The sequence below is a fragment of the Nelumbo lutea genome, chromosome 5 (assembly GCF_056320005.1).
Source record: "Nelumbo lutea isolate HS-2025 chromosome 5, American lotus-T2T, whole genome shotgun sequence".
In the NCBI taxonomy this organism is placed as follows: domain Eukaryota; kingdom Viridiplantae; phylum Streptophyta; class Magnoliopsida; order Proteales; family Nelumbonaceae; genus Nelumbo; species Nelumbo lutea.
The window spans coordinates 18,276,447-18,291,630 of NC_142688.1; the positions used below are offsets into that span (position 1 = coordinate 18,276,447).

Here is a 15,184-nt window from a genome sequence, read left to right on the forward strand (position 1 = left end):
AAAAACTCTTTCTATCAATTGGGAAGAAGCAGTACATTGGTTCTGTCACATAAAATGCTGTCGCACTGATTTATAAATCACCAAACTGGAAAGAAAAAACCCCTGTTTGGATGATATCTTAGAAGAGAATAGGGAATTTAGAGGTGGAACCGTTTGCTTTGTAGAAATGAAAAGGGGAATTGATCTCCAACAGCACGGAATTTAGATTGATGGTTGTCGACTAAAACCACCGGTGACATAATCTCTGTCATCCGTAGCTATATATATATATATATTCTTAACCGTTGACATCAACAAACAAATTGGTTGAAATAACGGAGAATAAGGAACAATGAGAGATGAAACAGACTTGAGAAAGAGATAAGGATTTACCAGATAGATGGCTTAGGCAATTTCAACCACATACAACGATAACGTGGTCCAAATCTATTAGTTGAGAAGCTTCCAATAGATTGACAGTGTTCTCATTTTCATTGTCCATTTCACGGTAGTGTCTTGTGAATATGAATGTGGGAAGAATTTGTCCGTAAGAGATCCGGAGTGCTATTTCACCTCATTAGTTCTCTCTCTCTGGTATAAATATTTGCTAGCTAGTGTGGCAGCCATTTTTATTTTGAAAAAAAAACAAAATCACACATCATAGTCATCATTCATGCTTTATCCCAAATACGTGGGGTCAGCTACAGTAATCTTATTTCGCCGATTCATTTTATTTAAAATCATATCCACTGTTAAATTAAATATTTGATTTAAATCATTTTTTACCACTCTTTTTAATATATAAATTGCTTATTCCAACTTTCATGATTGGATTTTGTCACATATTGGAACTACTTGTAGGTTTCCATAGCTAACTTTAATTGCACTGACACAAATATATATGCATATGTTTGGTTTGGTTCAGCTAGGTGGATGTCATACATCTAACCATCTTATCTGTTTTATTTACTAAATTACTATGAACATTATTTTTTTATTATTCTTCAAGTTGATAAATTATGGAGAAATTTTGATAATCTGAATGAAACTGTTAAACCAACAAATAAAATGTCAAATTATATAACTTGCTTTCAACATACAAACAGAGGATAAAGTTGATAAGTATAGAATATGAAATAAGCTATTACTAGGTGAACGCATATGAACTACAGTTTAATTACTATATATTATATAGATGTATTAATGGCATTTTTAAGAAAAATCTGAAATTAAGTTCAACAAGGTTCATTATTTGATCAGCTTAAGTGAAGAAGGGTTTTTACTGTTCAACCCACCCTTAGAAATCCTAGGTCCACCGTACAGTTGGGATAGGTGACAGCTTGGAATTAATGCCAATTCACAGGTGGGTATGAGTGTTACAGGTGGAGGTGTTTATAATTTTTAATTGTTGTAGGTTTGCAGTTTACTTTAGAACTCGGAGGTGCGGAGTGCAATTTATTTATCCCTAAGGCTGTGTTTGGTTTGAAGGGAAAGGTAGGAAAACCTTTACAAACATTGTATAAGTTTCCCTACCTTTCCCTACTTTTTTCCTTCAAACCAAACATAGCCTAAGTGAAATGTTAAAGGTATGTTTGATTTGAATGGAAAATCTATGCAGTATAGGTTCCTTACCTTTTCCATTCAAACACAGCCTAAAGTTCCATTGTGCCAAATTTTAAGTGCAATTGTGTTTTAAATTTTGTTATTAAAACCATAAATTACTCTCTCACACGCACACAGAGGGGTCTACAAAAAGGTTTGCCCAAATGGAACATGGCCAAATTCAATTTCCATTTACTCCACCTACAGGTATAACTCGACTGGGTTGGATCAGGCTGAGGGTGGGTCGAGGCTCAACCCCAGTTTATCGATTCAGGCTCAAAACTTAGCTTAACCTTTTATGGTAGATCCCACTCTCATGGTGAGATGCATGGTGCCGGATCATGTTAGTAGGGTGTTGGGACGTGTTTTATCAGCAGGGGATGCCACTTGAGGGTAATATAGAAAAATCATGAGAATTAAACAGAAAACAATAGCAAAATAGAAGGTATATATCCCCTTTAACGTGATAACAATGATTAAAAAAATTGTAAAAAAGCATTAATAGGTCATATTTGCTGATATTTGATTACAGGAAATTCCTCTCAAACAAAACAATGAGGCCTGATTTGGAAAGTGTAACCAAACATTGCGATGAGAAATGAAGGGAAAGGAAGAAAACCTATATAAACCTTGCATAGTTATTTTCACCAGTTTTTTTCTTTAATGTGTTTTTCTCCTCTTTTTTATAAATTATAATGTTTTGGGATGCTAAAGTTTTGATTCCAGCATTTCCAATTCAGTATTGTTTAGTAATTAAACACACTGTATGCTCCATGACATCAATCGAAAGTTCCAACTTGAAAAAAAAAAAGGAAGAGATCGAGATTCTGCTCTCTTTTTCAAACCTAATTTACATCAATCCTACGCAAATTTGTCTGATCCGATGATTAAAGTGTCAACCACGTAAGAAAGAACCGTAGGTCTATTAATCAAAAGCAGGAAAAGAAAAGAAATTGCCGTCAAAAGCCACCAGTACTCATCCGGGTTACTTCAAAAGTGTTGAATTTTTTATTTTGGGGAAAATACTAAACTTTCCTTAAACTTTCTGTTTCTCATTTTATTTTCTATCAAACCAAATATAGCCAAATTCCCACATGTGGATTCCAATCAAACAGCCCATAAAATAATGTTTGGTGAAACCCTAAGAAAGCCTAAACTAGACATAACTGTCTTAAAGCTAAAAAACATGGATTTATGCTAAACTTCTTTAATTTAGTGTCTATTTGGGAGGATTTTCATGCAGCAACTTAGGCCACGTTCTCATTTTGATAAATTACTTACCCAGGTAATTGTTTTCTAAGAAAGATTTATTTGGGTAAGTGCATTTACCCATGTTCTTTTATTTCCCATGTAAATAAGGCAATGATCATTTTATCCATAAAAATCTGGTAAACAACCTATCTAACACTTGTGCCTTTCCCTTTTCCCTTTCTTTCCCTCTCTCTTGGACTCTCACTCTCCCAGACCCCCACTCTCCTAGTCCCAATTCTCTTATAGTCTTCTTCGTTCTTCCCCAATGGATTGATGGGCGATGGCCTTCAGCGCTCTACCCTCTGACCGAATCACTGATGACCTCCGACATTGGCAAACCCTCCTGCTTTGGTGACACTGGCGATCCCTCTTGCTTTCACAACAACCTAACACCTGATGCGCCTTTCTCTTTTCCCTTTTTTCCTTCTCTCTATGAGCTCTCTCTCTCTCTCTCTCTCTCAAACTCTCACTCTCTTAGACTCCCACTCTCCTAGTTCTCTTCTTCGTTCTTTCCCAACAGAGCAACGACCTTTGGTGCTCCTCCCTCTAACCAAATCACCAACTGCCTTCGACACTAGTGATCCCTCCTGCTTCGGTGACACTCTCTCAAACTCCCACTCTCCCCGTGACCTTGTCTCCCAATTCCATTTTTTGTTTATTTTGAGGGCAAAAAAAATAAAAAACCGAAAAACCGAACCACGATTAATCGATTATATCAGTTCGGTTAAATGTAAAAATCGAACAAGTCGATTTGGTCCAAAAAATCACCCCACGGTTTAGTTAACCGAACCGTGAGCACCCCTAAAGGGTATTACTTACTCGAAAATAAACTTTCCCTGGTTTCCACATAAATATGAAAAAAGAACATGGGCTTTTTGTCAATGGGAATCAAAATCCCATTGACCAACTTTCCCCCTCTAAAAATCCAGAAAAGAACGCCCCCCTTATGGCTAGGGGTAATCATGAAAAACCAGAAAATCGACAAACTGAATCGAATCTAACCGATCGACATACATATATTTTTATATTATATATGTATATATTTTATATTATCTATATATGCATTATATAAATATATATATATATATATATTTATTTATATTTATAACACATAATATATTATTTATTATTTATAATATAATACTTTAAATGCATTTATAATTGTTTATTATATATATATTATAAAAATAAAACAAAAAACAAAAAATTGATAAACCTAATTAATGGTTAACCAAACTGATCAACCTCGATTTGTTTTGGATGACTGGTTTTCTAAAAACCAATACTACCGGTTCAGTTTGGAAATTAGGCCCATGAACTGGTTCAGTTAATCAAACCGTGGGCACCCCTACTTATATTTGCAATGTGGGTCCCACCCCAACAGCCAAATAGCCAATAAGCCATGTTTGGTTGAAACCCTGAAAAAGCTAAAAACGTCTGTCTAAAAGCTAAAAACGCGATTTCCCCTAAAGCTTCTTCAATCAAAGCTTCGGCCCTCTCAAATGGGCCCTAAATCTATGACAATATCAACAGAGGTACATGTCAGCTGTACCAAACTGCTCGACTATGCTAGGCGGCCGTGCAACTTTGGAGCCACCCAAAACACTTCTAAAGCAATGGACGCTTTATTCAAAAGCTTCAACTTGCGGGGATCACACGGAATATGTGCAGACTAGTTACTTCTACACGTCGATGCGTCTCTTCTTCGTCATTTCCTTCTGATTTGATCTTTTCCACTTGATTTCTTTATAGTCATTACTGTTGCTTTGTATTATTACAGTGACGCTTCAGGACATGCAGGAGAGAGGCAAAGCAGACTCAGAGGCTGCAATTTGTGTTGTATGAATATGCTGACTAGGTTCATGACAGAAAACCACAAACAAACATCGAGATGAATGATGGGTCCAGAAGACCCATTAAATTTGTGTAGAGTTTTTCTACTGGAAAGAAGAGAAGTACAGGGAGAAGTGCAATTTGTTACAGAAAATCGAGCTTAAAGGGAGACTTCTCCTAGTGTGAACTCGTTAAATTTGATTCCTAATGATATATGGATAAATCAACCAACGCCATACCAGATCAGATAGGGCCATTCATGTACCTGAAAACAGAAACCATGTTGAGCTACTTACTGTGTTGTTTTATATACCTCATAATATGTACTGGAGCACAGCATGTGCTCATCCTCCAACTTTGTTCAGAAGGGTGAACATGGCCTTTAAGAGCAGAACAGCCATGAAAAAAGTTGGTGTAGCTCTTTATTCTTCAGATCCCAACCTGTCACAGCAAACCTGGGTTAAAGAGTTGAGTTGTGGGCCGTGGTTTTGTTTAATGGAAAATAAGAGAGAAACAGAGAGTTGATAGGCTTATAATCACCAAAAGCCTACTGATCATACTGGAAAGAAGGGACACTTTTATCATTAACAAAGTTTGTGATGCAAAGTAGAATGATTTGATAGCCTCTTCATTGCCAAATCTCAAACTCAAAAGGCCTACAAGGAACACTTCAGAAAGGTAAGAGATGAGCTAATACTATAGCAAGCATTAATGAGAAAGCATTTATCAGATATTCAGCTTACACTGTTTGATATTGATAATTCCTGAATATAAGTTCTAAAATGATCATCTGAAGTTTCCAGTACAGAATTATAATTTCCCAACTCCAGTACAAAATTATAGCTCCAAATGCTAGATTTACAATTCATACTTGTATGTGATTTATCAACTCCTGGTGAACAATAATAATGATAATTAGAGAAGATGTTCGTGCATTGATTTCCACAGGGATATTATATATATATGCTATAAAACTTACATGAACGATGAATCAATATCTAGAGAACTAACAAATACACTGGCAAGATCATCTTCAATAGCAGAATAAGAATTGAAAGATTGATCTGCTCCTTCCAGTTGATTTCCTCCCTCGTCCAGATAGTGCTTTAGTCTCTGCCTGCACAACCTTAACCGACTCTCTAGGAGGCTTCTCTCTGATTCATGTTTCAATACAATCCAGCGCAGAGATTGGATTACTTCCTGATCATAGAGCTGCTTTTGCTCTGCCAATCTACGGTACTGATGGGCCTGGATTTCTATTGTACTCTTTTCATTTTGAAGACGCAGAATCATCGCCATCGCCTCTTCAGTTGCAGTCGCAGCTGCCATCCTTTCTTTCTCAAGTTCCAAATAAGCAGCATCTGCACGTTCCCTTTGGATTCTGATTGCTTTTCTTAAAGCCACTATATCCTCTTCATCATCTTCCTCACAACCTTCTCCTTCTCTTACATCTTCTTCTTCTTCTTCTTCTTCTTCTTCCTCCTCCTTGACTTCATCCTTTGAGGACTTTGTTACTGTAATATTATTACTATTAAAGAATTTTAAAAGCTTGATGTTTTCGTCTATATGCTCTAATGCGGATGGACTCAAATCCTTCAAAAATCTACACAAATCGTGTTTGCAAGTCACAGGCTTTGGATGACATACTCCATTAACATCACTTCCTGCACAAAACCCATTTTTTAAATCATCTGATTTTCCGGTAAATTCACAGATAAATCGAACTAAACCTCTGAAATAGCACCTAAGTTGCAAGATCTTCATTCCCAGACTAAACAACATAAACAATACCAGCATATTACAAAACTCTCTAAAACACCCAAATATCCAAGACCCATATCCAGAATTCGTGTTTTGAAATGAAAAATTCAAACATGAGGGATGTTCCATCGTTAGAAAAGCCGACTGCTCAAAATGAATCACTTGTTGATATAGCAATCAAAAGCAGAGTCGCTGATAAAAAGGTAAGCAGTTAAAAAATATCAGCACGTAGGTCTTCTGGGTTAGTGGGTATTCTGTGTTTGAATTGCTCCAGCACATTATAGAAACAGCGAACCAACCAAGGCTTCCAGCATCCAACCAGTATTTTCAAGCTTGTCAGGTTTCTGTTTTGTTTCACTCCTGTTACTAATAAAGAACATAGATAACTTACCTTGTCAATCGATCGATCGATGATGGATCGGGAGGGAGGGGGGGAGAGGAAGTGAGATATTGCAGGGTAGTTAGACTAGTGAGTGATAGTCGTGTGGTCTTGGCTGGTTTTAGATATTGGAAACCGTAAAAGTAGTACGAAAATCCAGGCAGAAAGCAGTTTTTTAGAGTTGCGGAGTTAACTGAAAGTAAAGGCTGATTAGTGAATAGTGATTACTAATTGATTGATGCTATCAACTCTCGAATCCCAATATAAAAACATCAATTATCTAATTATCTTCACGCTAATCGCTGTTGGGTGGGAATCACAATACCACCACTCGATGGTAGGTCCCATGCCTTCTCTTCATAATCTCGAGTCTCGGGACTAACCGCTTAGTCTACGAATTAAATAGATACAATTGATGAAATAAGATTTGACCCGAGCTCTTGACCACCCAACACGTGGCAGAAGCAACATTTCGGCATGGCATAATATTTGAGTCATGAGTTCCAAGAGAAGGAATTAGTCGTCTGATCTCCCCTAAAGGAACCCAAACTCCCTCTTTGATCCTGAGTCTTACGAGGAGAGCAAGGGGCAACAACCCGAACTGACCTGCCCCAGGGCAGTTCGGGCCACACCTCTACCCGAACTCAAGACTTCACCTTGCACACCACTCCAGCACTTCGGCTCCAGGCTGCCAAACTGAATAACCGTACCTGACACCAAAGGAGTTCGTATCCTGAGGCAGCGCACCTGATTGACTTAGGATCTGACGTTTGACAGCCGCACTTCAATGGCCACCTGCCACCGCCACCTCCAGTCACAGAGACGGTTCCGACAAAGAGAGCAGTGGCAGTTGTCTACCCCAGCAGAGGTGATGACACCTGAACTGGCAGAAGTGCAAAGGTAATGATACCCGACCTAACAGGAGCTTGGGAGTGAGTGCACGAAGTGGTTATAAAAGGCTCTCTTCCCCCCTAAAAGGAGGTATGTGATAACTTTACGCCATCTGGTTTATTATCTTGCATTTGAGAAGATACTAACTTGAGTTTCGGAGCACTCTCATCGGGTTCCTCCCCGGAGATACTCGCTTTATTCCCCGTTTTCAAGCACCTTCCGCTCCAACAAGAGGCAAGATCGTCGACAGATAGGACCGGCTGGATTGCGCTCCATCAACTATGTTTTATTGATTACAGTTTTATTTTGTTTACTATGTTTTATTTTATTTTTTTTTTAGTTTTTAAATAAAAATGTCACAAAATCCTTAAGAAGATGGCGAGGAAGAAAGAATAGGTTGACTAGTACAATTGCATTTTACCATATTAGTAAGGTTTTACTATGGTGTCATTTGGCAATTCATTTTAAAAAGATCCTTATAGCGCAAATGAAAAGGCATGTTAGCCTTTTGGGGGGTCGTGTCTTTAAAACTATAAACCGGTTCGATCTATTGAGCTTTTAAAAATGCATTTAGAGATTGTTTATCACGCAAAAAGAGTAGGTTTGTGTTTGGAACTATGGGCATTTATTGAATAAATGCTATTACATAGGCGCCATTTCAACATTCCCCCCGTTATATGAGTCTGTATGCATAAGGACTTGCAAAATTAAACTTTGGTTTATGTGCATGTCTACAGTTGAGGGAAGCTTCATTTTAGTGCTTATCCTGATAGATAGACGTTTATTTGTTGTTTTGCTGATGTAGCATCTAATGGCGCCTAACTGTCAATAAATAGGTTCATCGTTGCTTTTCTTGGTTTTCCAAATAAATCAAGTACAAAGCATTTAGTCAATAAATGTCCATAGTTCTAAACACATACTATAGAGCTTCTTTTGAAGCTTTCCGAAATTTGGCGTTTTGGGTCTTTATGTGCATGCATCTTCTCATCTTTCCATCTTTTGGTTACCAAAAGGAAAAAAAATACCCATTTTAGGTCTTTTTAGCTTGCCAAAGCCCAAAAGACACACGAAAAGACTTTGCATTCCTATGGTATCCAAAAAAAAAAAAAAAAGAAACTTGTAACCAATTAATTGGCATCATGAAAGTGACAACCAATCGTGTGGTATTATCAAAATACTTTTGATTGGTCAAAGTCCTTCCTGAATCATGTCTTTAAGGCAATATAGATTTTCTCTACTATTAAATGTGTACATGCATTGCATGTGACAGTTTCAAATAGCAATATAGTATCTTTTATCATAACCTATCAATCAAAGCATGGTGTGTTGGTGGACTTAAATGTTGCATTTCATTTCAACTATTGATAAATACACTTCTATTTGCCATGTTTATTTCTGTTTAATATTATAAAAATATAATGTATGAAATGTGTACAAATTTTTGTATTTTTTATGATTTATATTTCTATTTTTTGAATTTTATTATATATTTATGATATCGTGTGTTGACCCATTTGACTTGGAAGAAAAATGAGATCATTTTCTAATAGCCTTAAATATTCTATTCCGTTTTCATAATTAATTATAGAAATAATTAATTTTATTACATTTTATCCTCGTTTAATGTGAATAATATTTGTAATAATTTATATATGTTGATTTTTTCTATAACTTTTCTTTATTTTTGTAATTCTTGTATTAATGTTCATTTATTTATATTTTTAATTATGACATCATTCGTTGACCAATTGTATCCAAATGATTGGACTACTGATCACTACTTTGATGAAAACCTATTTTGTTTTCAAGCTAGTTTATTTTTATTTCATTTTTCACCATTAATAAAAATAATTATTATTTATGCATTTATTAATATTTAATATGATGGATACATAATATTAAAAATGTACCTGGATGCATTCTACCAAAATTCTATATTGTTAATAAACTTTTTCTCTCACTATGCTTTTGAAATTTTTATTACATAATCATTGGCATCATGGGTTAACCCATTTGATTAGTAGGATAATGGTCTAATTTTTTGGTTGGTTTTAAATTTTGTATTTCATTTCCATCATCAATAAACATACTTTTAATATAGGATATTAGAGATACGATAAAAAAAAATTATAGAATTTTTTGTATTTTATATTTTTATTTATTTTTAAGCTTTTATTATTTACTTATGATACCATGGGCTGACCCATTTGACATGGATGATTGAAATACTTACCCCCCACTGAGATAATTGTTTTCATGTTGATTTTAAACATCTAGGTTTTGTACTATTAATAATATTGGATATAAATTTAATTAGTATAATTTATTGGTAGGGAACAAAAATGTCAAAAATATCTAGAAAAGAGATTAGGACTTAAACATCTTGACTACAGGACTTAATGAGAGGAAACTAAATGATATTAATAATAGTAGTTCAATTTATGTTTTTGCCCTCACAATTAAAATGACCAAATTCAAAATTAGGGGTGTTTTTATCAAGAAAAAAATCAACAAAACTCATTTAGTTAATATACCTTAAATATAGGATTTAATGAGAGGGAATGAAAATCAATACCTTGACTAAATATAAGACTTAATGAGGGAGAATAAAATGAACTTAAAAGTAATAGTTCAGATTATATTTTTCTCCACAATATAGACCTCACTCCCACTTTTAGTTCTCTCTCTCTCTCTATATATATATATAAACTATAAAAATATTATATAAATTTACATATGAAAGCTATAAGCCTTGAGCCTGGCCCGGCCTAGCCCTTGTTACAAGTGCAAAGCCCTACACATGATCAATCCTACTTGTTAGCCTGAAATTTACCATTACACCAAGCAATGGCTAGAGCTTACTTAGAAAGGTATTTCAAAAGTACAGCCACTTTTCATATAAAAATGAAGGGTTGTATTGTAATTATAAAACAAACATTATACCAATCAATCAAATGGTTAGAGCTTACTTAGGAAGGCATTTCAAAAGTACAGCCACTTTTCCATTAGTATATTTGTTTTCCAAGAAAGTAGGTTCATAGGTTTCATAAAAGTGAGTGAAAAGATTTGCATTTTTAGTTTTTTAGTTAGAGGCCATCTAACTAATGACTCATTAGGGAGACATTCAAGATATCCACAATTGCGCATTGAATATTTTATTAAAAACAAAATCACACGCATTGGCGAACATGGTCTTGATGTTTTCATTTCTAAAAAAAATAAAATAAAATTGAAACCACTTATTTTGACAAATAACCCTTAATTTGAATTGGAATATGTTATTCACATATCATTCTTTACACCAACCTTACAGCCACATCCCACCATGTATTAGGAGTATCTCTTTATAAATATTAAATACAAGTATTGGAGATGCAACCAAAACATGCTGTGAGGTCGTTGAGAGGAGCAGACCCGAACTCCTCTAGTGTTATAATTTTGGGTGCAATTAGCCCTAATTGGGAAATGGAATATTACAACCTAAATAAAACAAAAAAAGAAAAGAAAAAAAAATCGAATGATCAGGATTCTTCATCTCATCAGATAAGTCGGATTAATTGTAAAAAGTGCAGAGTCCAATGCAACCAGTGTTTCAAAACTTGGCACCACCCGTTCGGCCCCTTGTAAAGTCAATCAATTATTAATTGATGGGCCCCGATCTTTACTTTTGTTTTTTTCCTGACATCCATACTATGGCTAGCAATATTATTAATGTAAATACTAAATAGCCCAGGATATCTTAGAATTTTCAGAGCTTCAATGCTTCATACGTGGCTTTGTCATATAGTTAGTAATGTGCATATAATATATGCATTTTTACATACATTTATGAATTTTTACATATAATAAAAAAAATCACTCGAATGGGTAATTTTCATAAAATAATATATAATAGGTGAATAATTCGATTTTTTTCAAATGGAATTAAAAATTACAAGTTTTTTATTTAAAATTATAAATATGATTTTGAACTAAATACACATTCATTTTCAACTGATTTTCTTTTAACTCTGCATATATATTTGATCAATTTTTTAATCATATTTCCATTATTGGAATCAAATTGTTTATGGACTTCATTTTTTTTTTCTTATTGTTCTTTATCTGTATACAAATTTAATCAGAGTTTTGTTTCCAGACTCACGAACTGGGTGCCACGTGGCAAACACCATAAAATGAAATTTGATGCAATAGCATAAAAACCGTTGTTTAGCGTTTGTGGTTTAGTGGGTGGAGAGGCACAGAATCTCACCGCACCTTACCACCATCCAGCGAGGGCCAATCAGAAACCAATGAGTGACTTGACCTTTCGTCTCTTAGTACTTTTTAGGGGCTGAAAAGGAAAAACAATTACCTATATTTGGGTAAAAGATTTAAACCTCCCTTTAATTTTTATATAAATATTAAAACCTCGCCTTTTTATTTGTAAAATGGACTAAAAGTTCCCCTCTTGGGTGAGCTCAGATTGTAAAATGTGTTCTTTCAATTTATTTTTACAATCCGTGGACGGATGACTGGTTCACATTAATAATTTAATATAATATTTGTTTTCTTATGTTCTAAGATGTTATCATCTTAAATTGATGAGTGAGTTTAAAGATCCATTTGTAAAACACCCAAATTCTAGTTTTGTAAAGTTCTATCCTCTATGGATTAAATCTTGTTTGCATCGTCAAATTTTGCAATGGTTTTAACATTGATCGGAAATACTATAAAATAACAATGGAGAGATATGGATGAAATCAGCCGCGGCCAAAGTGGTATATCTGCTAGCAAGTTCCTTAGTCACTCTGCCTAGAACCCTGTCAATTCTAGTGCAATGAACTTGGCCTCCACTATTGAGTTTGTATTGCACGACTGCTTTACCGATTTTCACGATACTGCTCATCCACCTAGAATAAACACATATCCACTGGTGGAAATACTATCTTTTGAATCTGAAATCTAATTTGCATCAGTAAAGCCTTTTAAAACATGAGAAAAACCTAAGTAATGCAATCCAAAATTGATGGTTCCTTTTAAATATTTTAATAATCTTACTAAAACTTTCCAATGTTCATTTCTGGGATTATGAGTATGTTGACTTAATTTTCCCACAACTATAGTTATGTCTGGTCTTGTACAGTTCATTAAGTATGATACATATCCAGTTATACTTGCATACTTCTTTTGTGAAACAGGTTATCTTACACGTTTCTTTAAGTAAATACTACAATCAATAGGTGTTTTAACCGGTTTACAGTCATAGTGTCCAAATTTCCTAAGAATACTTTCTATATAATGTGATTGGGAGAGAATAAAATTTTCTTGTTCTTTATGGATTTTAATTCCCAAGATTACATCAACCTCACCCAAGTCTTTGGTATCAAATTTGGATATTATAAATTGTTTTGTTTCTTTTTCTACCTATAGACTAGTTTCCATTATTAGTATATCATCAACATATAGATAGATCATGACTCATTTATTATTTTCAAATTTGCTATAAACACATTATCAGAATCATTTCTGCTATATCTATCAGTTACTAATACATTATCAAAATTTTCATGCCATTGTTTGTGAGCTTGTTTTAAGCCATACAAATGCTTAATTAGTTTACATACTTCATTTTCTTGTCCTAGCATTATGAAGCTTTCAGGTTGCCTAATATAAATTTATTCCTCTAATTCCCCATTTAAGAAAGTTGTTTTCACTTCCATTTAATGAACTGTTAATTTGTAAATGGATGCTATAACAAACAAAACCCTAATTGTTATTAATCTTACAATCGGGGAGTAGGTGTCAAAGAAGTTCATACATTTTTTTTTTCTCTAAACCCCTTAGCAACTAACCTGACCTTGAATTTATCTATTGTGCCTTCTGGTTTTAGTTTTTTCTTAAAAATCCATTTACAATCTAGTGCTTTAGTTCCAGGTGGGAGATCTACAAGTTTCCAAGTGTGATTAGTGACTAAGGAGTCTTTCACTTTTTATGGATTCTTTCCAAAATACTACATCAGGTGAAATTACAGCTTACTTATAGGTTACTGTGTCATTGTCCACCAGAAATGTGAACATTCTATCACCCAGAAATGTGAGCATTCACTAGTTCTTGGTTTTTAACTTGGTTTTGGGAATGTTTCCTATTTAATGTTTCTTTCCTCCAAGGGAAGATGTGCTCAAAGAACTCTGCTTCTCGGGATCTATTATTGTATTACTTTTGACAATATTTTCAATTGTTTTAATTCCAATCAATAAGCCGCATTGTTTTGTGCATAACTTATGAACACACAGTCACATATTTTTTGTCCTAATTTATTTCTTTTATGTTCAGGTATTCCAACCTTTGCTAGGCAACCCCAAACCCTTAGATAGTTCAAACTAGGTTTTCCGTTATGCCAAAGTTCAAAGGGAATCTGTCATTTCTTCTCAGGTGGTATTTTATTATATAAGTGACAAGCTGTTAGGATTGTTTCCCCCTACAAATTCAGATGTGCACTTGAACTAATTAGCATTGCATTCATCATTTATTTTAGTGTTCTGTTAAGTCTTTTTGCAACTCCATTAGATTCCGGTTGATAGGGAGCTGTGGTTTTATGTATGATTCCATTTTCTTTAAAGAATTTTCTAATGGTTTGTTCATCATACTCAGTTCCTTTACCTGCTGTAAGTCTTTTTATTTTATTTTCTAATTGATTTTCTACTTCAGTTTTGTAGTTTATAAAAGTTTGATCAGCCACATCTTTTGATTTAAGTAGAACTATGCTTGGATATCTAGAGAAGTCATCTGTAAATGTTATATAGTATCTTTTTCCTCCTCTAGTTTCATAATATTTAAGGTCTCCTAGATCACTATGTATAAGTTGTAACAATTCAGTTTCTCTTTGTACACTTTTATGAGGTTTCTTAGTAAATTTTGCTTTTACACATAATTGGCATTTTTCATTTGTAAAATTAATAGGAACATTCAAAACTCATAATTTATATAAGAGTTTTAAATAAGGAGCACTATGATGTCCTAATCTAACATGCCAAATATCAAAAGATTCAATAATATAAGCAGAAGAAGTAGTTTTATTCATAATAATATTAGAGATATTCAGTACAAATAATCCACCAGCATTGTACCATTTTCCAATAAATACATTATTTTTAGTCAACACGGCCTTGTCTACTTCAAATGTGAGTTTTAGTCCTACTTTGTCGAGGAGTGCTCCCGATACCAAGTTCTGTCGGATCTCCGGCACATGCAGTACATCATTCAGCATTAGGATTTTTCCCGAAGTTAGTTTTAGGAGCAATTCCTTTGCCGATGATATTCAAACTCATAGAAGGAATTGCAATTTCCACAGATGTTCTTGGTAGCACCAGTGTCCAATACCCACTCCTTCGGCTTATCAGCTAAGTTTACGTTAGTTACCACTGCTGCCATAACATCCTCAGTCAAATTGACTTTCGGGTTCCCAGAGTCCTTCTTATGGTACTGACAATCCTTATTGTAATGTCC

At 34.4% G+C, this 15,184-nt stretch overlaps 1 protein-coding gene across 5 annotated transcripts; it reads right to left on the minus strand.

Moving 5' to 3' along the window:
- Positions 1 to 4,497: 4,497 nt before the first annotated feature.
- On the minus strand, positions 4,498 to 6,886 carry LOC148850713 (protein FLOURY 1-like). 5 transcript variants are annotated; one of them, XR_016099690.1, is made up of 4 exons: positions 5,645 to 6,886; positions 5,409 to 5,557; positions 5,226 to 5,321; positions 4,500 to 5,106 (listed from the first exon to the last, which is right to left on the minus strand). XR_016099690.1 is itself a non-coding variant. In XM_088947017.1 (2 exons), exons 1-2 carry the CDS (start codon positions 6,553 to 6,555, stop codon positions 5,551 to 5,553), a joined length of 918 nt encoding a protein of 305 aa, XP_088803143.1. In that variant the 5' UTR covers positions 6,556 to 6,886; the 3' UTR covers positions 5,391 to 5,550. The 5 variants fall into 5 exon arrangements, 1 of the variants encoding a protein (XP_088803143.1); XR_016099689.1 differs by having other exon boundaries at positions 4,498 to 5,321; XR_016099688.1 differs by lacking the exon at positions 5,409 to 5,557 and having other exon boundaries at positions 4,501 to 5,106.
- Between the last annotated feature and the right edge of the window lie 8,298 nt (positions 6,887 to 15,184).